This window comes from Prionailurus viverrinus, unplaced genomic scaffold (assembly GCF_022837055.1).
Source record: "Prionailurus viverrinus isolate Anna unplaced genomic scaffold, UM_Priviv_1.0 scaffold_80, whole genome shotgun sequence".
NCBI lineage: Eukaryota > Metazoa > Chordata > Mammalia > Carnivora > Felidae > Prionailurus > Prionailurus viverrinus.
Genome location: NW_025927642.1, coordinates 138,990 through 164,741, shown reverse-complemented (window position 1 = coordinate 164,741; position 25,752 = coordinate 138,990). Strand labels below are relative to the sequence as shown.

At 39.5% G+C, this 25,752-nt stretch overlaps 2 protein-coding genes across 7 annotated transcripts in view; both read left to right on the top strand.

The window, feature by feature from the left end:
- The first annotated feature begins 1,811 nt into the window (after window positions 1-1,811).
- LOC125159887 (translation initiation factor IF-2-like) lies at window positions 1,812-20,713 on the top strand. The gene is made up of 6 exons (XM_047848542.1): window positions 1,812-1,931; window positions 2,070-2,107; window positions 14,395-14,459; window positions 18,807-18,946; window positions 19,045-19,627; window positions 20,531-20,713. The coding sequence occupies exons 1-6, from the start codon at window positions 1,812-1,814 to the stop codon at window positions 20,704-20,706; spliced, it is 1,122 nt and encodes a 373-aa protein (XP_047704498.1). The 3' UTR covers window positions 20,707-20,713.
- LOC125159885 (homer protein homolog 1) overlaps window positions 20,713-25,752 on the top strand; it is a 143,263-nt gene continuing 138,223 nt past the window's right edge. For all 6 annotated transcript variants that reach the window (XR_007149964.1, XR_007149965.1, XM_047848539.1 and 3 more), the window contains exon 1: window positions 20,713-20,855. Coding sequence is in view for 4 of the 6 variants with exons in the window: in XM_047848539.1 (XP_047704495.1) it covers window positions 20,851-20,855 (5 nt within the window). In the remaining 2 variants the exon portion in view is untranslated. The remainder of the gene's footprint in view (window positions 20,856-25,752) is intronic.

Below are 25,752 nucleotides of genomic sequence, written 5' to 3'. Positions count from 1 at the left end.
AGAAATAATAGAATAATACTGTTTCAATGTATTCATTCTTGTTAGCACTTCAGATTATTATTAACATATCAAACTCAATAAAGACTTCAAAATTCTTAATTCATTCCTTTTAGTTCTTAAGGATAAGTGCTTTTTCTAGAGTTTGAAAATACTGATCCACAAGTCACCTTCCAATACGTTCTTTCTTGATTCGTCAAATGATAGTAATAATGATTCCTTGACCATTATCTAGCTCTCCAGTTTACAAAGTGTCTTCGCGTAATTATCTCATCTGACTTCACATCAATGTGATGTATGCAAGACAGGTTTATAGAGAAAAATGGTGCTGACTTAGAAATTTTTACTGCCTGAAATAGTTATGTAGAGGGTAAATTCTTTGTTCTGCTAACTCAAGGAGTCTAGGCACTGTCATGATAGGAGTGTTATATCATACTGGTACCTTAATGTGAAAAAAGACACTTACATATCACTTCAATAACCGGTGTTGCTAATTTACTATCCAGTTTTCTGGCGTTTTTATTTAATTTTCTGATATCCAGAGATGAAACTCACCAGGCATTTATTAGCTAAGTGCTCCAATAATTGCTACTCCAGAACCAAGTGCTAAAAGACATTTAAGCAGCAATTGTTAATGGTGGATGGGTTTCAGTGCCACTTTTCTTCATTTGCAATTGGGAGAACACAGGGTGAAGACACAAAGGAAAAGCCCATAGAATGTAGCACTAACAAGACAGTGCTTGCTAAGACCTTAAAAATTCCTATGCCCACACAATATTATTCCTATTCCTATGACCTTTACTTTACCCAGTCCCCATCGTGGAAGGACTGGCAAAAAATGGTGAAGCTTCTCTTATTACCTACCTGGCTGGTAGGAAGCAGGCTCCTGCGTAGAGAGAGGAAATCATTGTAATGTTGTCTCCTGCTTTGGGAAAGGAAGCAATCTTGAATGATAGTATTGTTGCCATAGCTGCACACTTATGTTGCCTCATTAGTAGATCTATTCCTACACTCTGTTTAGCTAAGAATGCACTTCTGAACTTCCTGTCTTCCTACATCTAGCACAGGACTTCAGAATCAGTTTCCATATCTAAAATCTTACCAGATCCTGTCCAATTCAAGCCCCGCTTATTGAATATGATAGCAATTTTTAACCAACCATGATTCTACAGAGTGGCTGCATCCATACTTAAAAGCAAATTACATTACTTAAAGACAAATCACATAGCTGATAAAACTTTGAAATTCTCATGCTTTGTTCTCTTTCATCAGCTCCATTACAGAAAGTTGATCTGTCCCTATCCTATAGGGATAGGGACAGATTATTTTTGTACTGCTCAAAGTGCACTTTGTCATCAAATCAAGGAGGTTTCTTCACGATCCTGTATGTAATACCTAGCTCATTTCCACATTTCTGCCTACCCTCGTATTGTTTCTCTCTCTTGTAAGTCTGTCTACTCTCTTGCCTATCTGAATTCTAATCAAATTTGAAAACAAGACCCCAAAACCCACCTAAAGCCTTTTTCTGCTCTGATGGAGAACCCCACTGGGGTCTAACATAAATTTGTACTTTTGACATCCAGGTTCATAAAAAGAGTAACCTGTTTACTGAATCGCAATAATCACGTTAGGCACCAGAGTGTAGTATATGCTTTTCCCATTCTTCTGTCCCCAAGCCTCTCTAAACCAAATAGGGAAATATACTGATAAGCACGGTTGGGTTTTAGTACATGTCTCTGGGCCCATATGGAGCTCCCAGTGAAATTCAGAGTCAGAAGCAGTTGATCACGATCTTACTCATGTAGTATACGGGAATGATGGATGGTTCCAGACCGATCAATGACAAGTGGCCCACCATTCTTCTTGTTTGGCTAATGAACTCTTCTTACCCACAGAGCGATGACCTGTTGGCCCTCAAGATGTTTATACAGCAGGTACCTTTGGACACATTTCCCCTACTCAGGATATTTCCAGAATGAGTGTTCCACGGCTGGTTAACATTTCACAAATACTTCCTAGTACAGAATAACATGTTTCATAAGTGTAATGAATAAAATTTTTTTCCAGTTCAGGAAATTAAAAAATACAAGAAGTGTGGCATATCTGGAAGGTGAGTGTTTCCGATAATAATTTTACCTTGTGTCACTTGAGTAGTCCTATGAGCTGCCTAATTTAAGATTTAAAGTCCTGTATTGCATATCGTTTAGTATATTGATCAGAAACCTTCTAAGTAGAGTTTAAACTTGTCAAGGGCAAGAATCATGCCACAAATACCACTGGTACCTCTCGTAGTACTCAGTATAATCCTATGTTTATTAAGATACCCAATATACATTCAGTGATTGAAATCGATACCATCTTGAGAAAGAGGTACTTAAATTCCATTTCAAAGTGTTTTAGGTAAGAGATGGTGTCCTCTGGAAGAAACAAAATTCACCCTAGATGGTTCAAATGAAGAGACTCTAATGAAAAGGCTATGCAAAGATTTATAGACCAGGTTAAGAAAAAAGACAAAGTTGGGGCACCTGGGTGCTCAGTCGGTTAAGTGTCCAGCTCTGGATTTCAGCTCAACATGGGTTCGAGCCAAGCGTTCGAGTCCTGTCTGTGCTGACAGTGCAGAGCCTGCTTGGGATTCTCCCTCTCCCTCTCTCCACCTCTCACGCCTCCTCTCAAAGTAAATAAATAAACATTAAAACGAAAAAGAAAAAAAAGACAAAATATGATGAGGCACCCAGCAACCAGCTCCAGAGGGAGACCCATTTTTCCCCTGGGGCTGAAGAAACAAAGAAAGGCAACAGCAGAACCCATTGAGAGCTGAAGCTGGGGAAGAAGACCAACCTGGAAGAAAACGTGGTTGGAAGGGTGCAGCTACCAGAGAGCAGGGGTGTGAAAACAGGAGGGTAAGGAAGAAACCTCCCACCTTCCAATTCCAGCTCACGGGAGTCATGGAGATGCAGCCTGCAACTCCAAGCTTCTGAGGCAAGCAGCAGGGTGGAACAGGGTGGAGAGAGACAGAGAAACAAAATGGAAACAAACAAACAAAAGGCTGAAGTAGTATATATAGAACAATAAAAGCTTAGAAATACAAAAACTATCTGGAGAAATAAATCTGACTTAGCCAAATTCAGACCCTGACACTGGTAATTTTCTTCATGAGATCACTCTGAATACAATCTGAATGAAGAGAATAAATGCTCTGTTCTATTCACTTTCAACTATTGCATTTTCAAGTCAAGAAGTGAGCATGTATATCCGTCACTCATGGCAATGAATAAACATTCATTTACAGACATAACTGCCAACTAATTCAAAAACGGGGGCTGTCCTGCTTAATGAGCACCTCAATTTTTTTTGCTATAAAGTAAAAGAACAAACATATTCCTCTTATGTAGAGAAATTGTTATGAATAATATAAAACTATTCTTTTTCAGTTTATAATAGAGGTATATTTAAACAATTTTTGCTTTTGTCCAGTGCCTATCCATGACCACATAGGCATTGGTGAATATTTACATAAACAGAATCATAGAACTGAAAGGCATTAAGGTCTGGTAATGTACACTGAATCTAACAGGTGAAGAAACAGACTCCCATAAGTTAAGTCAACTGCCCTCAATCAAGTAGTCATTTGTGGCAGAACGAGTCCAGAATGCAGATAATCAACATCCTAACTTAGTCACCCATAGTTCTAGAAATGCTTGATTTAATTCCAGTTTAATGGCAAAAGAGCATAGGGCTTAAGGGCAAAGGTTCGGAATTATGCAGAGCTAAATTCCAATCTAGCCGGACCTTAGCAAACAACACATTCCTGCTGAGCTCCCGTTTCCTCCTCTACAAAGTTGGAATGAATCCAGAATACCACCCCATTAGAGTTGTTTTGGATTGACTGAAAAATATACATATAACAAGTTTAGCACAGTGCTTGACATGCAATAGATAGCCAGTAAATAAAAGCTATTATAACAGTAGTAGTTATAAACATTTTCCAGCTTTCTTTGAAAATCAACTGATAATAGTCATACATGATGGTCAATAAGAATTTAAGAAGCATTATGTAGGGAACTACAAAGCAAGAAAAAGCAAGAAAAGAACCTTGAAATAAGCCAGACAGGTAAAGTAGAGAATAAGGGAAACTAAACTGGGTTGGAAAGGAAAACAGTCCTAATAAAGTAAATGAATTGTTTTGTTTTTCCTCCATCTTTACTAAGGAAACAATACCAGGAGTCTCACTCATAAATTAGGGAATTTTTTAAAAGATTAATAGATTTTTTGAATAGTTTTTTCTTTATTTATTTTGAGAGAGAGAGAGAAAGAGAGGGGGGAGAGGGGTGGACAGAGAGGGAGAAAGAGAATCCCAAGCAGGCTCCATGCTGTCACCACAGAGCCCACAGTGGGGCTCGATTGCATGAACCATGAGATCATGACCTGAGCCAAAATCAAGACTCAGACACTTAACCAACGGAGCCACCCAGGTGCCCCAGATTTTTGTGAGTAGTTTTAAGTTTACAGAAAAAATAAATTATTTTTTGATTCACAAAGATGAATACTATTGGACCCATTAAAAAGTTGAAAATTGTTGAAAAGCATAAAACTCTATACAGATGGAAGGTGGTGTGAATATATAATGAGAAGTCTCCAGGACCTAGTTTACACGCCAGAAAGAGATAAATCAACAGACTTGATCTACCTAGGTTTTTAAAGAATACCAAGAGTAAAATTATGCAACTGCTGACCAAGTTGTGTATCCTGTTACTGCAAACTTTCCAGGGGACTGATGGATTGCCTATCTAAATTCTATCTAAAAGAAGAATTGCAGGCGTAGCTGTGGAAACTTGCTGATAGTGAGTATCACATTATACAGGACAAACCAGTTGAATCTGTATTTAAAGGGTAGGACCATTGAAAAATGCATAAACAAAACCTATCAGGGAAAAGGCACCATACCTCATAAGGGAAACTACACGAAGAAATATCATGAGGTCTTTAAAGAAATAATGACTTATTGTGCTAAAGGGAAAACTAGTGGATAAAATTTCTAAATATAAAACTTCCCCATAATCATTATATGCCCAGCCGTTTCCTCCTATTTAATAAGAAATTTTGATTGAGTCATCATTAGATTGGCACTACTTAAAAAAAAAAACAAAAAACAAGTATAGGTAGCTGGCTTAAAATGAAGAAACAGGGTACATGAATCAATAAACACGTCTTAATTTGGAGGAGCATAAACAGCATTTCACAGATTCTTGTGCGCTGGGACAAATATATTTAAATTTTGTGAAAGTAATCTAAAAGATAGCCTACCAGCTTCGTAGGTTAACAGTTATTCCAAGCAGAAAACGCCAGCAGTAGCAAATGGGGGTAATGGTAGGAAAAATCCGAAAGTTTGAGTAAGTAGCCAGAAAGGAAGCAGTTCTCATTTTTTAACACTTAATGCCCAGGATTACTGACCCTTTATTTGACCCTTTGTTTGAGCAGGATTGCAGAGGGATGCTGGTAGCTAATAAAGTGCCTTGGACATGAGGAAGGCTCCATGTAACTGGAGTCCCACTGTTCCCTCTAAAGTAGGTTCTAGGCAGGGGCGCCTGGGTGGCTCAGTCGTTTAAGTATCCGACTTCGGCTCAGGTCATGATCTCGTGGTCTGTGAGTTTGAGCCCCACGTCGGGCTCTGTGCTGACAGCTCAGAGCCTGGAGCCTGCTTCAGATTCTGTGTCTCCCTCTCTCTGACCCTCCCCCATTCATGCTCTGTCTCTCTCTGTCTCAAAAATAAAATAAACATTAACAAAAAAAAATTTAAAGTAGGTTCTAGGCAAAGCATAGAGCTGGCCCACTTTCTCTGTGGGTCCAAACTGGGATGTTCTGTCACTCCAGAGAAGCCTTCCTGTAGGGGTGGGATGGGCCAAAGAACTATGAAGAGAGGCTTTCCCCTGAAGGAAAAATGTTTTGTGGAGGTTTAACTAACCCTTGTAATCAGGTACCCTAATGTACTTGCAAGGGCTCAGTTAACTCACAGGCAAGAGTTGAAGCCAACTTTGAGATCTCCAAAGTCCTTTGAGGGGTGACATGAGCCTTTGTGCCAGGAAGGCATTCTTAAAACACCAGGAGTTTACTCCTGCTCCTATGGGATAAATCCAGAGTCAATGGTAATTTGCAGTCTAATTCATGGATGGAAGACACTAAAATGTAGTAGTTCAGAAGGATTCAGAGATTACTGGGCTTGAACTAGAAAGGATTTTGTATTTGTGTACTAGGGTCTCTGTTTTTGCTTCCTTTTATACTTGATAAGATCAAAGTGTTGGTATGATATGCCTCTGTGTAAAAGTCTCAAAGGTTTTGCATGCCTTAAAGGAGAATTCATTTTGGAAACAACTTTGGAGTCAATTCCTCTAATTCTTACATAATCTAATGTTTCGTTTCCATTTATATAATTCCTTTTAGACAGCCGATTATAGGAGTACCTGGGTGGTTCAGGGGGTTAACCATCCATCCATCTTTGGCTCAGGCCATGATCTCAGCGCTCATGAGTGCAAGTCCCTAATCAGCATCTCTGCTGTCAGCACAGAGCCAGCTTTGGATCCTCTGTCCCCCCTTCTCTGCCCCTTACCCACGTGCATGTTCATGCTCTCTCTCTCTCTCTAAAATAAATAAAATTAACATTAAAAAGTAAATAAATACACAACTGATTATAAGTGGAATAGAAAGAATGCAATTAATTTTCACATCAGTAAACGAAAAACTGACAGTTACCTTTCCTATACAAAGAGCACATTTACTAAGCACTTGCAAAGTACTGGTATTTTATTCTTCATTTAATTATGTCAGCAAGGCCTTCAAGTACTATTATTATTCACATTTCAGAAACTGGGAAAATGAGACTCAGAGATATTAAATAATGTATCCACAGCTACCCGGCTGGGCCAAGAGAACTCACACTCAAAGTCGATCTTCAGAGTCAATGTTCTCAATATCCCTAAATATACAAGAACTTACTGATTTCTTTAAAGTTCATGTTTGTATTCAATTGTAATTTACATTAACATAACAAAAGGAAATTTCATTAAAATACTTTCTTATCCTTTATCTCTACCTTAAAACTCTTTCCATTTTATTCTACATGCAGCTTACTCTGTTAGTAGAACAACTGCCATTCCAGATTATAAAAACTATTTTTCAACAGGGACATATTCCTGAATGTCATGACTATTCATGTGCTGGTTCAAGTGCTTCCAAACAAATTTGTCTTATGGTGACCACTCTATTGCATTTTTGAGTAGGTGGTAAATCTTGTTAAAACCAATAAAAATATGATTTCAGAATATTTCAAAAGTGATCTCTCATGTCACTGGAGTCTCAAATGTTTTTCAGTTTTCTACGTTCTTCTTGTACAGTGCAAGAATTCTGGTCAGAATAATTTTATCTTTAGATGTAAAATTTCCTTCTAATTACAAAAAGTAATACATGATGACTTGGAAGAATTTAGGATATGTGTAAGGGTATAAAGAAAAAAATCCAAAATTCCATTATCCACAGATAAAAAAACATGAACATTTTAATGTACTTCCCTTAAATATATATGAGATAAAAATTTAAGTGTGGCTTTTTTTGGAGAGTGGTTGAAGAATTTCAAGTAATTTAAAATTATATATATATATATATTTTAAATATATATGTTATACATGTATATATTCATCTAAGATATTCACTGAAGTTTTCAAATACTTTTCCTAAAGCTATCCCATTCCTTTATATGATGACTATAAGGTTACGATTATAAGCAAAAATGTGGCCAATTTGTCTAGTTGCGAATTAAAAAATAAATGAATGTGATTTGTATATAATAGAAATTCTGAATTTTTGCATGTTTTAATTTTATTTTTTCTGTTTACAAAGATTATATGTGGTCACTATAAATAAATCAGATAATACATATAAGTATTAAAAGTAGGTAATATTTGTTGGGTGCTATCTGTGTGCCAGGCACCATTCTAAGGGTTTTATTAAGTCATTTAATCCTTACAAGAACTCTATACAGTAGGGATTATTATTTATTATTTGCATTTTACAAATGAGAAAGCTTAGTCTTCAAGAGGCTAATTTGCTTGAAGTCTTAGTTTACCAGGAAAACAGTTAAGCCAAACTAACATGGTTTTTGTTTATTCCCCGAGCTGTTTATTTTAATGAGAAAATAAAATGAATTAGGGCCTGCCATGAATTCACAAAAGAAAATCTTCATTTCCTAAGAGGAAATGATAGCTCCACGTGATATTTTTGTAGGTAAAAAAGGTAAAGGTAGGGGTGTGAAAGCACACATAGGAGGTTCTGGAGCCAGCTGAGCCCTTGGAGGAAAGGTTAATGGATCACTATCAAGGGCATATAGTTACTAAATGACAGAAGTGAGATCCAAACCTAGGCAGGATGTCCCCATAGTTAATCACTCCCTAAATGGCCTCTATAAAGTATAAAGAAGAATGGGGTTCTTGGGTGGCTCAGACGGTTAAGCATCTGACTTCAGCTCAGGTCATGATCTTGCTGTTTGTGAGTTCAAGCCCCACATCAGGCTCTGTGCTGACAGCTCAGAGCCTGGAGCCTGCTTCAGATTCTATGTCTCTCTCTCTCTCTCTCTCTCTCTCTCTCTCTCTGCCCCTCCCCTGCTCACATTCTGTCTCTCTCTCAAAAATAAATGAACATTAAAAAGAATTTTTTTTTAAGTATAAAGAAGAAAGACATCAAGAAAAAAGCCAAAATTTCTCTGATTCCATGAGTCAAGGATAACATTTGCTGTATTTCCAGACCCTTTTGGATGCAAAGCTTAACTGTAGCTGACTTGAATTTTCACAGAATGTCCTGTGAGCCTCTTGGAACATGAGCCCATGTGAAGCTTATGAGAAACTTCTTCAAGGCCATTTCTCATTTGTCTCCATATCTTTCCAGGAGATTATCATGAGGCAGTTTCTCATCATCTCCTAGGTTCTAAGGAGGTAAGAGGTTTGCCAACTTCTCCTCTGCAATGCAATTACAATGCTAACTACCTGGAGTTAGGTCAAATTTCACCGGTAAGGGCACAGTCCCCCCTGCAAGACTACCCTCACTTCAAACACCAGCTGAGAGCTCAGAATTTCCCAAGCCACCCACATTTCTGACCACAAAAGTGGAAGTTCCCATGATCCCCTCAATTTTAATAATTCACTAGAACAACTCAACAGAACTCAGGAAAGCACTACACTAATGACTGTAGTTTTATTTTAAAGGATATAAAACAGAACCAGCCATCTGAAAAGACCCATGTGGGGCAAGCTCTGGGAGGGTCCTAAAAGCAGAACTTTCAAATCCTCAAGATGTGTAACCATCCCACACATCAGTGTATGATTACCAACCAGGGAAGCTCACTGGAACTTCTGTGTTCAGAGTTTTTATAGATGTTTCTTTATGTAGGCATGATTGATTAAATCATGAGCCAAATGATTGAACTAAGTTTCTAGTCCTTCTCTCCTTTCCAGAGGTTGGGCTGACATCACCTGGTTCAAAGTCCCAAACTCTCTAAGGGCTCCTGGGTGGCTCAGTTGGTTATGCGTCCAACCCTTGATTTCAACTCAGGTCATAATTTCATGGTTTGTGATTTCGAGCCCCCCCTTCAGTCTCTGTGCTGGCAGCATGGAGCCTGCTTGAGATTCTGAATCCCTCTCTCTCTGCCCCTCCCCCACTTTCTCTCTATCTCTCTCTCAAAATAAATAAAAATTAAACTTGAAAAAAGTGTCTCAACTCTCTAATCACATGATGGTCAAAGACATCCTATCTCTCAGGAAATTTCAAGAATTTAGAGGTTAGCTCCCAAATACCATCAGCCACATTCTTTCCTATACATCTCCACCTCCTTAGCATACAACTGCAGGCTATAAAACTACTTGGCTGCATGCAGCAGAGAATCAGCTCATCAGCAACAGCATCCCACCTCTCATGTTGCATTTTCACCTAGCCCCTTTTGTTTCTGTCTTGTTCTGCGGGAAAAGGGAGGTGAGGAGCGGGCCCCTTTGCTGTTCCTGCTTTTGTTATCTATGTAAGTAATAAGCTGTCTGGATTTTACAAAGCTTGTGGGGTTTTTTGTTTGTTTTTGATTTGCTTTCTTTTTGCCAGCCAAATCTGTTAGCCTTGGGTGACCTGTCATGTACAGAAATAAGAAAATCTCAAGAGGACAATTATGGGTGCTTCAGGTGTTTAATTCGTTTTAGCCATTTTGATTTACGAGAACACTCAAGTGTGGGGCACCTGGGTGGCTCAGTCGGTTAAGCGTCTGACTCTTGATTTCTGCTCAGGTCATGATCTCACCGTTCCTGAGTTCCAGCCCAGCATCTCTTAGTGTGGAGCCTGCTTGGGATTCTCTTTCCCTCTCTCTCTGCCCATCCCCTGCTCACATGCACGCACTCTCTATCTTTCTCTCTCTCTCAAAACAAACAAACAAACAAACAAACAAACAAACAAAGTTCTTTTTTCCCCAAAAGAACATTCAAATGGGAGTTATTCAGTAAGCTAGGTGTGAGATTGGAGCCTGAAGGAAAGAGGAGAAAGTAAGTTGTGCAGTGGTGATGAATGACATCAGAGGAGAGGATGTGTTCTCTGAAGAAGACAATGTAGAGAAGCTAATGGGTGAAGGACTATTTTGACATGAGCTCAGAGTTGGGCAGTCATAAAATCTTTGAATAAAAAATGGCTTTGGGGGTGTTATATCCAACCTCTTACCTGATACAAACATCTTTTCTACATCATCCTGGCAAATGATCATATGGCTAGTTTCTGCTTCAATATACAGGGGAGGAAGAGCTGGGCCAATGATTATCAGGGCAAACAATTCTATTCACATAGATCTGAATGCTTTTGCAATCTTTCTCATATTGAGCTAAAAACCTGCCTTTTATTAATTTTTACTACCGATCCTTTACTACCTTATAGAGCACATATTCACATAGCTATTGCCCATTCTTTGTGATGGACATGCTATGAGATCAACCAGCAAATTAAACATTTGAGTTTTGTTATCAGCAAATTAAACATTCACCTTCACCCACAACTCACACAGCGCTGTCTTGATTCTTTCTCACCATCTTGGTTATCTTGCTATCTCATCAGCATCTTGCTTAAAATAGAATATCCACATATGATTGCATCAGTGGAGAGTATGATGGAATGACTACTTCCAATAAAATACGTTATTTTTATTTCTTTTTATAAATGTTTTTTTAACCTTACATAGTCTTCTTCATAAAAGAATCTGAGGGAGATAGGAAAATGAAATGTATGTAATGCCTTATTCTCTCCTCCTGCAATTGAATTTTAAGTGTATTTGCATTTTAAATAATATTTTAAAATAATTTGATTTGCTTTTGTATTATGAAAATAATATACGTTTATGGTTAAAAATGCAAATAATCCAAATGGCAAAAAAAAATCCCCATCTCTGTCAAATTTACAATCCTACTCCTTAAAGGCAACTGAAATTTAATTTACTATATCCATGCAGAATTCTTTTTCTACATTAGGCATCTTTCCATATCAGCACTATAGATCTACCTCATTCTTTGTAATCACTGCATAATATTTTATTATATGGTCACACCGTGTAATAAAATGGTCAGTTATGTACCATTCCCCTATTGATCGATATAGAGGTTGTCTCATCTTTTTTTTAAACTTCATAGCAATACAGAAAAACCTTTGTGTTGGTTTTTTTTTTTAATATTTGAGAAAGCCCATCTGTAAAATAAATTCCTTAAAGTAGAACTGCTGTGTCAAAATGTAAGTATGTCCTCAAGGGTATACCAATTGACATGGTTAAGAGTGTGTGGTAGTGTTTGTTTTTCCATATGCCAAACTTTAAAATCATTGCTAATCTAACAGCTGATAAATGGAATATGATTCAGGCTGCATATTTTCTTTTGCCCCTTCAGATGCCCCTGCACCCTTCTTTTTCCCTGATTTCCCCTTCCCCCCAGGAAGACAATCTGTATGGACTACATCACTGGACTCCTGTGCCTTCCCTAGCTTTCTATACGTTAAGATTAGGAAGAGCGCCAACAGGAAATGGACGATTGGGTAGAGAGGAAAGTGAAGCGGAGATATTTATTTATTTATTTGGGCTCCCTTCTTGTGAAGTCTCTGTGGGTTGGCTCTGACCCTTCAGCAAAGGACACAGCTCCTGTCCACATAATTTTCTCTTGCCCCACCTTTGTAAAGAGTAGTATCATTATTAAGCACTCCTCAAAGTAACTCATTTAAATGTTCTGTTTCTGGCAAGTTCTTATTCCTGGGAGCTCAGTCTAGAGAGATTCCTAGCCCTCCCAGTGGTTCTGTTAGTTGCATATACCATTCTAGTAAATCTCTGTTCCAGTTAGAGCGGGTTCTGTGGTTCACTCCAGCTAACTAGTTAAGAACCCTGGTTAACTAGGTAATTTCTACCTAAGTATAACTGAAAATCTAGCAATTCATTCATTCAATAAATGTTTACTGAGTACCACCTATGTGCTGGACATTGTCTTGCTATTGCAGATGGAAAGTAGACAAGATTACAGATAAAGTTGCTCTTCATGGGGTGTATAAGTGTATAAGAAAATTAATAAATCTATAATATATTTTAGATAGAGCTGAATACACTGTGAAGAAAATAAAGTAAATCAAGTGGAAGGTGAGTGACTATGTATATTCTGGTATTTTATAAAGAATACTCAGGAGGTGTCTCTCAAGAGATGTGATTTGAAATTAGAACTGAATGATGAGGAGTGTGATAATCTTGGGCATATGTGTTCCAGGTGGCAAAGGCAATGCATTTCAAACAGTCTTTTCATATTTGAAGACTAGCAGGAATACCAGAGTGGCTTTGGGTCGTGTGTTGCATATGTGGTCTGCTTGCCTAATGCCCACTGCCTTTTCTTCCTTGATGGGAGAGCTCTAATTTGGTTCAGATGCAATATGCAGGCTCAAGGGATAAACCACCATTGGTCTAAGAAAATCATGGAAATTCTGTTCCAAACTGTCAGTGATTGATTTAGACATAGGAATATAACTCAGTTCTGGCCAAGGAGACGTGAGAGGAAAATTTCTGGGGGCCTCTTGAGAGTTTTTCTCTCTCATAAGACATAGGCATAAAGGAAAAAAAATCCTAAGTCTCTTCCTTTCTTTTTTTGTTTTGAAATGCTCTTTGTGAGACTGTAATACCTAGAAGTGTAATAATCTAACAACCATGAGATATCAAACCAGGTTTAAAAGACAACAGATTAAGATGTCAAAGTGAAAGGCTGGGAAGAGCCTGGACCATAACGACACTTTGGACTTTCCAAACCACCAAAGGACCACCTACCTTCAGACTTCTTCTTCTTCCTCTTCTTCTTCTTCTTCTTCTTCTTCTTCTTCTTCTTCTTCTTCTTCATTTTAATATTTATTTATTTTTGAGAGAGAGAGAGCAGAGGAGGGGCAAAGGGGGGGGGGGCAAAGGATCCTAAGGGGTCTCCACACTGACAGCAGAAAGCCCAATGTGGGGCTCGAATTCACGAGCTCATGACCCAAGCTGAAGTCAGACGCTTAACCAACTGAGCCGCCCTCGGAATTCTTAAATAATTTGAACACTTTTATAGCTTAGGTCACCATTGGGTGGGGCTTTTGTTTCTTGCAATTAATATACTAACCCATACACTAGCAATGGAGGTATAGGGGGGTATGGTAACCAAGGTAAGAAAGATGGACAGGGGCCCCTCATGCAATACGTCTTAGGCCAAGGCATGGAGTTTGGATTTTATTTTAAGGATAAGACATTTTAGCAGATGACCAAGTCAATGCAGGCATATGATAGAGATGTATCTATATTTATACATGTATTTGTATCTATATACATATTTATTATGTATAGATGAAATATAATTTGTTCTTAAAATAATAGAAAAGGTACATTGAATAAAAATATATTTGCCATTTCCTTTTCAATTTTTAGAGAAATTACTATTTAGAACCAGATTAAAAGAAATAAAAGGTCTTATAAATTCCTCATGAAATATCTTGGCTGAAAATCTCAAAGGTTAAGAATCTTCACTTATGCCTGACCTCTTATGCTTGGGAGAGCCTTAATACAGTTTCTAGGTATTGCTTCTGCCCTTTTTAGTCATGTCAGAGTCTTTACCAATTATGTTCTGCTTCAGAGAGTTTCCAGTTGCCATCTTAAGCCCTTATCTCCCTTTGAAAGTCCCCAATTTTTGCCTCATCCTTGTCTCTTTGGAAAGAAAGCGACTTCCTTTTATAAGCATGGCTATCCTAAATACTTTGGGTGTTGTTTTTCTCTTAGCTAGCACCAGAAGCATCACAGAATAAGGTAGCTCATTTAAAGCATTTTCCTCATGGTTGTCCTGTTCTCCCATTCAGGAAAAAGCTTATTGGTTACCATGGCAATCAGCTTCCACAGCATTCCATTCCAAGTAAACGCACAGGTATAGCACAAGCTTTTACTCAACATTCTTTACTGTAGCTCTCTGCAGATCTGCATATTTTTTCCAGCCTGTTCTCGGTAACTGCTGTTTAGAACAATCAACCTGAAATTAAGCCAGGTAATTTTCTCAAAGGCACCATATCCCCATCTATTCTAAATATTTTAAAAATTCACACATATAGTTGTGCAATAATTTTCTCATAGCACCAAACAAAAACTTTCTGGTGTGTTCTTTAATAAGTCTGGGATTATATTTACATCTCTTTAACCATTTTTAGAAAAAAAAATAATGAATTTACAGTAAAAAATCAGAGCAAAAGATAGTTTTATGAGATTATCTCCCATGTGTTCTAAATCATATCTTTCCTGAAACTAATTCTCTAACTTCCCTCCCTCCACCACTCCCAAGGCCTCTGATAAAAAAATGCACAAACTCATAAGAATAAAAATTTTCCTTAACCCACCATTATATCCTGGAGATGCCAAACCATTATATCCTTGAACCATTAACTACCTTGGTTTGGTTCAGAACATAATTAATAATAAAATAGGGTTTGGAATAGGCCAAACACATTTTACTGCCACCCAATGTCTGTTATATTGTGGAGGAGGTGGGATGACTTTGGACGATGAACTGGATAAGCTCTGTTTCCCTACAACTCTGTCATTCTTTTTTATTATTACTTATTATTACTTCTAGTCTTTGTTAGTTATTTGGTTTCTTCATAACTATGTGGCATAAACCATGAATCTTGAGACTTCTTTTGTTTGCTGAACTATCTTTTCATTTATTATTTCTACTATGATTTTATTCAAAGTAATACTGGTATTTTGGTAATTAAAAAGAGAGAACTTAAAAGGGAGTTGCTATTACCTAATGTTAAGCAATTAAAAATAAAATCTGGCTTTAACCATCTTTCTTACAAAGTCTATCACCTAGGTGTCTTTTCATTGAAAAAGACATATCTCACACCCAATCTATGAACACCCCATTGAATATTGCCATCTCCTATTAAGGGCATGGAAGTAAATTCTGTAACTAAAACAGATGCCTTCGCCTACAGGTTCTAAAATCAGAGGGTATTCATAAACCTCTCCACAAATTTTCAGAGTGTAGTGGGAAACAGGAACTGTTAGAAATTTGAAACTCTACTAAAGTACTTTTTACCTCTTCCGGGAAAAGAAAATATATTACTTTCTAGGAAGCTCGCTACTTTAAAAAACATACAAAGCAATCCGGGTTGGAAATTCACTGTTAGCATTTGGGTTACATCAGCTTGGTTTTAGATGATATTTACTTAAAAATTTGTTTTAATGTTTATACATTTTTGAAAGAGAGAGAGAGGGGGAGAGAGAGAGAGAGAGAGAGAGAGAGAGAGAGAGAACAAATGGGGGAGGGGCAGAGAGAGAGAGGTAGACACAGAATTCGAAGCATGCTCCAGGCTGTCAGCTCAGTACCCAACTCAGGCCTCGAACCCATGAGCTGCCATATCATGACCTGAGCTGAACTCAGATGCTTAACTGACTGAGGCATTGCCAGATGATTTATTTTACATGGAAAGCCATAGAATGGTTCTCTGACTCTTCTCAAAATTGTGTTGAAATTGTTTCAAGGGAGCAGAAAAGTACTTTTATTTATCTATTTTTAATAATTTTTTTTCATTTTATTTTTTAAATTTACATCTAAATTAGTGAGCATATAGTGCAACAATGATTTCAGGAGTAGATTCCTTAATGCCCCTTCCCCACATCCCCTCCAGTAACTATCTGTTCTCCATATTTAAGAGTCTCTTATGTTTTGTCCCCCTCCCTGTTTTTATATTATTTTTGTTTCCCTTCCCTTATGTTCATCTGTTTTGTCTCTTAAAGTCCTCATATGAGTGAAGTCATATGATATTTGTCTTTCTCTGACTGACTAATTTCACTTAGCATAATACCCTCCATTTCCATCCACGTTAGTTGCAAATGGCAAGATTTCGTTCTTTTTGATTGTCGAGTACTACTCCATTGTATATATATATACCACATCTTCCTTATCCAGTCATCCATCGATGGACATTTGGGCTCTTTCCATACTTTGGCTATTGTTAATAGTGCTGCTATAAACATGGGGGTACATGTGTCCCTTCGAAGCAGCACACCTCTATCCCTTGGATAAATGCCTAGTAGTGCAATTGCTGGGTTGTAGGGTAGTTCTATTTTTAGTTTTTTGAAGAACCTCCATACTGTTTTCCAGAGTGGCTGCATCAGCTTGCATTCCCAAGTACTTTTATTTTTTTCTGATCAGATACTTTTTCTGATACATAAAATGTTTTACTTATTCCTTTGAATACACAAACAAATGTATTCCTCAATATACTAACCCCATACCAGCTAGAAATAAAAATTGACCAACCATTGGTAGATTTTTTTAGGTTGAGGACAGAGGCCAACATTAAATAATCACATAGAATCTGAGTAATTACATCACGATGCACAGATTTATATAGAAAAAAAAGTTGCTCTGAATTTCAAGTCGACAAAAGAAGAAAGAGACCATGGTAGCTTTGAAAAGTAGAATCTCTAGTGAAGGGTCAGCACTCTAAAAGCAGGAAAGCAGCTGACATGCTGTTTTGACAGTTGGGTAAAGATGAGGGGGAATAAGATAGGAAACCGGAGGAAGTTCTGCTAAAAGGGTAGAATGAAGTGTTTGAAAACGGTAAAGTGAGAGCTCTAATCTACATGGACTAATGGAAAGAGCAGGAAAGAGAGAAAAGTGATTTAGTACAGATAGTAAATAGTTTGTGGAGAGATTTTATAGAATAATAACTTAATTTGTATTTTAATTTGCAAGTGCCAAGGGACGACATTATTTGAAGAATGACAGTTTTATTGTTTTAACATTTTACACATAAGAAGCTACCATTTATCTGAAATATAAGTCAGTACCAGTTTCCATTAATGTGATAATATATATTAGACAAATTGGCAAGCAGGGGTTGTTCTTGATTAACCTTTGTTATAACCTTAACAAAACTACTTTCAATATTTCAAATTATAAGATCATGATTTTATAATGTGAAGATAAACAGAAAGCCTGATTTCATTGCAAATTGGTCCTAACTTTTTTGGCTGGTGTCCTTTAATATCAAGCTTCTAACTTGATCAAGAAAATGTAAAAGCAAAACCCTGGAAAACCAATTTCCTTAACTAGGAATCATGTGAGTAGTTTAACATTAAAACATGTTTAAAACATACATGATAGAAATTGTGTTGAGTTTTATCTCCTTTTATTTAAAACAAATGCATGGATATCCATTTATAGCTCTCCCAATAATCACTGTAGGTTGGTAATCTTATGTTCTGGATTTTCCAGGTCACTTCAGATTTCAAATATTTTGTCTGTTGTCAAATGATGTGTATGGATTTTAGTTTGGAAAACATGGTCACTGAATTTATAGACCAACTCTGAAATAGCAATGGCCTTTGGCATTATGCAGTAATTCCATATCCGGGTCATGATTATCAAATTAAACCAAATCAAACTTCATTATTCGAGTTTACCCAGTACTTGAATAATAAAAGGACATTTTAAAACTTTGTAGCAATTTGCAATTTGAAAAGCATTCATAATATGATTTATTATAGACACAAACATACATAATCAGTAAATCTATAAATGGCTACTCACCCTTGTCATATAGGAAATGAAAAACAACATACTTAAGTGATATTGTAATTATATACTCCATGGCCAAAACTAAAGAATACAAAAATAATCTGAATGAACCTTTGTTAATATTAATAAGAATCTGGTAGTCTTTCTTATTTTTAAAGTCCATAGACTGGAATTCATATTCTTGATAAACTGGAACTGGGAGGGTATACTGGCATTTGCTACAGATATGACAATAATTACGATGTGAGCTTTTAAAGATTGTCTCACTACTCTGTGCCAAAATGTTGCTGTTCTGCAAATGAAAACATTTAGATCATTTGACTGCCTTCCCTCCTCCAACCTTAATTACCATCCTTTATAACACTGTACCGCTTGTTCATAGTTCTGCTCTTTATTCTTCCGTGATGTGGGTAACCACTAATGGGGGGGGGGGGTAAGTTTTAAAGTCTACTATGTTCAGAATGGCATTTAATAACTCTTTCAAAAATTAAGATGCTTTTTCCCAAGTCTTGTTGGAAATACATCTACCACCAGTGATCAGGCTCTCCTCCCACATTTCCGTGCTAGTTGAAACTTGAGAAGCTTGGGGATGCTGCGAAAGGTGGGAGTGGGAGATAGGATATCACCCGCTTGACACTTCGGCACTATTGCTACGAATGATTCACTTGTGTTTGGCACATTTGTTGCAAGGAAATCTCCTCCCGCCGCTTCCTTCTCGGAGCTCCTCTAGGGCTGTCTCCTGTGCTTTGGCCTTTAAGGAGAAGCGAGAGCAGGTGGGCACAGAGCTGCTCACCGAGTCCTCCTCCCCCTGCTCCTTCCCTAATTTAGCAGTACTTCCGGCCGCGTGACATCATCCCCCGCACCCGGGTGACGAGAGCGGCGGGTGACGTGTGTGCGGAGAGGAGCGCGCTGACGTTGCTATTTAAAGGTCCTCCTGCGGGGAGGATGGAGACACAGCGCGAGCACCTGGTGTGGGGCGCGGAGGAGGCTGTGGCGGCCGGGAGCAGGGCCAGGAGACAGCGGAGGAGCAGAGCGCACGGTCCGCCCGCCGCCCGCCACTAGGGGAGGGGGGGAAAGGAAGGAAGGACGGACTGACGGACCTGCAGGCCGGACTAGCTCCCCACGAGGGCCGTCTCGGCCCCTGACCACCAGCCTTCCCGCCGCCTTCGCGGCTGCTGCTTCCTCTCCCGCCGCCCGTAGGGCCCCGCTGGGCCCTAGGGACGGGTCAGCGCCCCGGCCCCCGACGCCTTCCCGCGGCTCAGAGGCGGTGGCCGCCTCCCGCTCCCTCCCACGAACGGGGGGAGGGACCGCTCTCGCCCCCGGTTCTCCCCGCCTCCTCCCCCGCCCTCCGCAGCCCGCTCCGCCGCCGCGCTCTGCTCACGCGGGCGGCGCTGACCCGGGAAGCAGCGCCTTCAGCTCCGCGAGCGGCCGGTGGAGGCGGAGGCAGCGGCGGGCTTCAGGCCGCCCGGGCCGGCGCTGCTCTGCCGAGCGGGAGCTCGAGGCCGGCGGAGGTGGGCGGTGATGGAAGCGTGAGGAGGCGGTGGCGGGCCCGGGGACTGTGAGGCGGCGTGTGGCGGCGGCGCGGAGCGTGAGAGGCGAGGAGCGCGGGTGGGGGCGCTGGAGCAGCGGCTCTCCCGCGGCTTCGAGCCCCGCTCCCCTGCCCGCGACGCGGGATTAGCCGCCCGCCCGTCGACCCTTCAGCTCAGTCCAACGCCGCTGCTCGGCCCGCCCTCGCGCTGGGAGCGGGTGCCGGGGGCAGCGTGGGGCTTGGCTCTCTGATTCATTCATTCGCCGCCGCCGGCAGCCTCAGACCTGCGGTGCTCCGAAGAGAGGAGGGAAGACGGGCAGCCGCGAATGAAGGGCCGGGCGCCAGCAGGGCTCCATTGTGCTCGGCGGCGCGAGGCGGGAAGGGGCTGAGGGAGGTGGGATCGGGACCCCTCCCCCTGCTCCCCGGCGTGCGCTGCGCCCCCAGCCTGCTGCCAGCCTGGAAATGGCTCCGTTTATTCTCCTCGGGAGAATGAATCGATCCTGCCCAGTCTTCTCTTCCTCCTCCCCACCTCCTCTCTGCTCCGAGTCTTAGGAGGGGAAACATTTAAAAGACAGATTCCAATGTGGAGTGCCGTGCACATCGCGAGCTGTTGGGTTTGCACTTCGAGGAGATTTTTCTATCTAGCTTTTTCTAACGTGAGCGCAGGGAAGCAGTGGCATGACTGCTTTTAGGATTTTTATTTTCTCGTAGGGATCTCTGTAAAGTGCACGTCGCATTGGGTTACATGCTCCACCCCCAAGGGAACTGGTGTGGTGGAGAAATTTGAACCCGCAGCCTTAGTAGCACCAAAAGGCCGAGTTACCTGGCTCTTCCCGAGTGTCTAGGAGGACATGAGCGAAATGACCACCGAACTCGTTTTTTATAGGACTCGGTGAAGCTGGATTCTGCGTTTCCGACAGACACGTAGACTCATTTTGTGGAATAGAGTTGACCGCTGTCTCCTCCGCGCAGCATTTTAACTCTAATAAGCAAATGCCACCTCTGCTTGAACGTTTTGGTATTTACGAGAGAGAAATCCTTTTACCTAAGGGAACTAATTGAATTGTCAAGCACCACTGAAATACCTCCAGAAAAGGATCTCGGGGGGTGGAAAAGCAACTGCGAAATAGCAGACGGAGAAATTCCTTTGGAAGTTATTCTGTAGCAGAAGAGCAGAAACTTCAGAGCAAGTTCTCATTGGGCAAAATGGGGTAAGGACTTTTGTGCCTAACATAGCTTTGAATCTGTTTATGTGTGTTGTTGAGCGATGGTGGTGATTGTGTTTTATGTTTTCAAACAAATTTGCCACCTTGCTAAGCTGGTCGTACATTAAAAATACGGGTTTGTTAACCTGTTAATAAGATATTTTTATAGAGTGACCCCGGAGGCCATAAGGAGGGAACATATATACCTAATTTTTTTTAATTTTTGATAATTTGTAACCAGAAGAGAGTTCGATTAGTAATATTTAAGAAGACAGCATCTTCTGCCCTTTTACTGGCCAGCCTGCTGCATCCGTTTGTAATGAAAATCATACTGTCTTAGGTTTCGTTGCCAGGGTCTTTGAGAGAAAAGTACTGCGTTCTCTCAGTACTTTGAGAATAATCAGTTGCACAAAGGAACAATTGTAAAGTAATGAGTGGTTGGACTTTAGTCCTTGAAAATGATCCAGGGTAAATGATTGCCTCCACTGTGCCCTCTGTTTTGCCCTTGAATATCCAAAGCTAACATGTAGAATTGATTTATTGGGGCATTAAAATGAAAATCTGAAATTCTTACCCATGTGGTCTCCACAGTGCTGGTGCACTTAGTAGATCAGAGCTTCAAAGGAAAAATCTTTTTGTTGAAAGAACTTGTTCGCTTTTTCTGTTTTTTGCTCTAAAGCTGAGGTTTTCAGTTGATGTTAACAGTGTCAGATCCACACCTTCTTTCAGTACCAATGTCAACCAACAGTGTGTTTTCCAGCCTTTCATTAACTCTTCACACAGTAACTTGATAACATGACTCTTTGTAATGTAAGTCAGAAATATATTAATGGAGTAATGATGAAGTCATGTCATTGACAGATTGTCCATGCTTTTTGTCAAAGAGGAACTTCGAGAATTTTCCTTCTCTCTGTAGTTGAATAAACCCAGCTCAAGTGTAGTTAAGAGACAGGAATTGAAAGAATAGACCAAAATTTATTGTGGCAGTTGAGGGGTATGTACACCTAAACTTTATTTTTTGAAACTTCGAGAGGAAAGTTCTTAGATAGTACTACTTTTTGTTGTTGTTGGGAGTTAGAATTTGAAGTTTATTAACTTGAACAAGTTTGAAAATGTAGAACATGTGTTGTAGGGAGTTCTTTCTTCATCAGGAATTAATGAGAGTGATAATTGTTTTTAAAACTTGAGTGACAAGTGATGAGAATATATATAACTTGGTTGATTTGAGGTAGAGCTAAGCAATTAAAATACCTTATTCTATTTTAGTACTGCTATTCGTAACTTGGTAATCTGAGGCAAATTACTTAACCTCTGTGGACTCTTATTATCTGTAAAATGAAGGACTTAGATGATAAGTTTTAACGTTTTTTTCCAGTCTGTAAAAATGAATTATTTTCATTTTCTCCTGTGTATTTTAATTACTAGCTGGTTTCTTGAAGTAGATGTTTCAGATGGAGACATTATTCTCTCTAAGCAGGTTTTAAATATCAGCTAGAAAATAGTGGCATTTAAAACTGGGATGAAATGCACCAATTTTAATAAGAGAAAATGCAGAAAAATACTGCTATTTAAAACCTTTGAAATATGGCTTCCTTGAGAATCTGCAGCTCTTGTGTCTAAAACATGTCAGAGCAAAAAAAAAAAAAAAATCAAGTGACAATTTTTCATGTTGAAGGCTGCGTTCTCTAGACTGTAGAGTGATAGCATCATGGAAGAAAATCGGGTTTTCCACAATCTTTAAGCTGCATGAATGCTTACCTTTTTACCAAGAGAAGTTTGGGATGAACTTCCTACCAAACGGGCTGGTATTTAAACTATTAAAATAAGCCCCCCCCCCCCAACATGACACACATTTTTGATAATTCAGTGTAATTACATTTGCTTATAAACTGATTTATTTGTCCTTTTCCCAATAAAGTTTTAGAAGTAGACTGGAGAGGAAAAGGAGTGTTTCTGGCATTAGTTTTCTGAAAATCTGTGTAGGGCTATGATTATTTCCCATGGATAGTGATCTGTTCCATCTGAGTTGTCAAGAGAGGATGGACAGGTAGAAGAGAAGAGCATAGAAGAGGCATTTGTGGAAGTTTCCACACTTGGTAGGTGTCAATATGCGTTAAGTGTTTGTGGAATAGGTATAGTCTCCTGTATCTATTTAAACCAAAAGGAAATGGTGTTTTAAATGGCCTTTAAAGTTTTCTCTGGGGTAGTCCTAAATTACCTTACTTGACAAGTATATAAAATTTAATACTGTGGTGAAGAGTTTCACCATCGTATGAACATATTTTTGAATGTTAGTTTTTAATAAGAATTTTTCTTTGCCTCAATTATGGCTATAATTGCAAGTCTAGGGGCAAAGTTTAAGCAGAAAGAATATTTTTAGTTTTTTTTAATTTTTTTTAATGTTTATTTCTGAGACAGAGAGAGACAGAGCATGAGTGGGGGAGGGACAGAGAGAAAGGGAGACACAGAGTCAGAAGCAGGCTCCAGGCTCTGAGCTGTCAGTACAGAGCCCGATGCGGGGCTCGAACCCACAAACCATGAGATCCTGACCTGAGCCGAAGTTGGATGCTCAACTGACTGAGCCACCCAGGCGCCCCTGAATTATTTTTAGTTTTAAACAAAATGGGTGATTAGGCAGAAAACAAACTTGGCTCCTATAATAGTAGTTTGTGAACCACTGTGGAAATGGAAAAAGAACAGCTGAAAATGACAGTTGCCAGAGTCTGTCAAAATATCTTGGATGCTGCCCGAACTGTTTTTAATTACAGTGAAGGCAGTTGAAGAATTGGTTTGTGAAATAGGTGCATCAGACCCCTAAAAAGTAGAGCATTCGTGTGTGTAAAATAAAGTCTGGAAAAAGCTTCAAAGCTCCAGTGAGGAGCGCCTGTTAGGTCCAGCCCCCAAGTCATCCTCCAAGTAGTATCTCCTAATGAGAGCAGTGAGTCAGTAGCTATTTCAGAACCATTAGAGGAAGCAATAGAAGTTAAGGAACTTCAACAAGTTATTTCATGCCACCTTTTGTTTTGCTTAGCTCATATTGACAACTTAGTGCCTTCAACAAGGGAATAGAGAACCTCCCTGCCGCCCCATTTAAAGTTATTTATAAAAATGTGATTCTCCGTGCTAATAAGGTCTGATAGTGCTATTCTGATTTGTCTCACCTGCTTCTGGGAACTTCTGGAAACCATCTTCTCTACCTTTCCCCAGATAACTTCCTGGAAGCATGAAAGTGGGTGCTGCTGATTGCAGCCCGAAGAGTCCTTTCTTGGCTTAGAGAGGAAGCTGACCCCTCTTTCTCCCTCAGGCTACTGGGTGCTGCTCTCTGGGTGCCGAGGCAAAAACGTGGAAATTTTGATCCAGCAGTGCAACATGAATGGGCTTGGCTGGAAAGGCAATCGCTCAATCATTACTAACATCTGAGAAGTTAGATGCACGTCCTTAATTGTATATTGGTTCATCTTACTAATTGTGAATCCCTAACATGTGGCATGTTTGGCAGCCCAGTGTTGGTGGTACAGAAACTAATAAAATGTGCTCCTTCCCTCAGAGAGTTTATAGTTTAGAAGTTAGGAAGACAGCCAAATTAGAAAGTACAGTGAAATGTCTAAGGGGCCCTGATGTAGGGCATCTTAGGGACACAAAATATGTGTGCGTGTAGCATTAGCTGCTGAGGGAAGGATAAAAAAGCTATTGTAGAGGTGTAAATCGCTATTAAATAATGAAAGAGAACAGGTGTGCCTTATAGACAATTGAGAAGGCATTCAAGGCAGAAGGAACAGTGTGATTGACAGTACTGAGACCAGGAACTGCAAAAAAGTTTGGCTTCACAAACTCAGCTCTGTGGAGTGTGGTAAGAGATAGGCCCAGAGTCTTATGCAGGGGCCAGGTTAGAAGGCTTTGTAGACCAAACAAAAGCCAGTATATTTCAAGGTTTTTTGGGGCATTGACCCATTATAGTAAGATACACATTTTTACCTCACCACCTAGTGCGCTCATATTATAAATGACAGAATGTCACAAAATAATGCCCTTTGTGTGATGCACTGTCGTATTTTCTAGTTTTAAGAAAGAATGACATTTGAGATCCAGTAAGTTGAGACAACAACGCAGTGATGATAACTGGTAATTCGAAAAACACTGCTCTTGGCTATGGGAAGCACTAAAGGATTTAAAGCAGAGTAGTTACATGAAGGGTTGGGTAAGTAGGATGAAAAATTAGTTTTAAAAACCATTGAAATTTTGGTTTTGTTTGTTAGGTCCTGTGGAAACACTAAGCCGGAGCAATGAACCCTAGCTAGTAGGGGAAATGGATGGCTGAACAGGGCCTAGAAAATTCCAGGGTGAGGGGAGAGGAGGGATGATGATGAGTTGTATGCAGTTGTCTCAGTGGGACTTTTTCAGGATTAGGGCATTTCGTGTGCAGGGGTAAAAATATAGGAATTGGCATGATATGTTTGTTCTTTGCTGAGCTGCTCATTCAGATGGGCCTTGAAATCTTGAGTGTAGAAGTTTAAAAAGGACTTTCTAGCTAACACACAAATTGCATGGAAGAGTGAGAACATGTTCCCCCAAGCAAGTAATTAAAGAATATTTGGAATTGTCAGTGATATTGCCTTATAAGCAAATAGATGTTTCCTCCCCCTCCAGTTTATTAAAACATAATTGACATATAGCATTGTATTACTTTAAGGCCCACAATGTAATGATTCAACACATATACACATGTATACTGTGCAATGATTACCATAGTAAGTTTAAGTTAATATCCTTCGTCTTATATACTTACAGATTTCTGATGAGAAATATCATCAGAATAGGTTTATTTTTTAATATATTAATGGCATAATCCCCCCCCCCCCATTAAAATTTGAAAGAACTCATTTTTTTGTTAGGTATTTTTCAA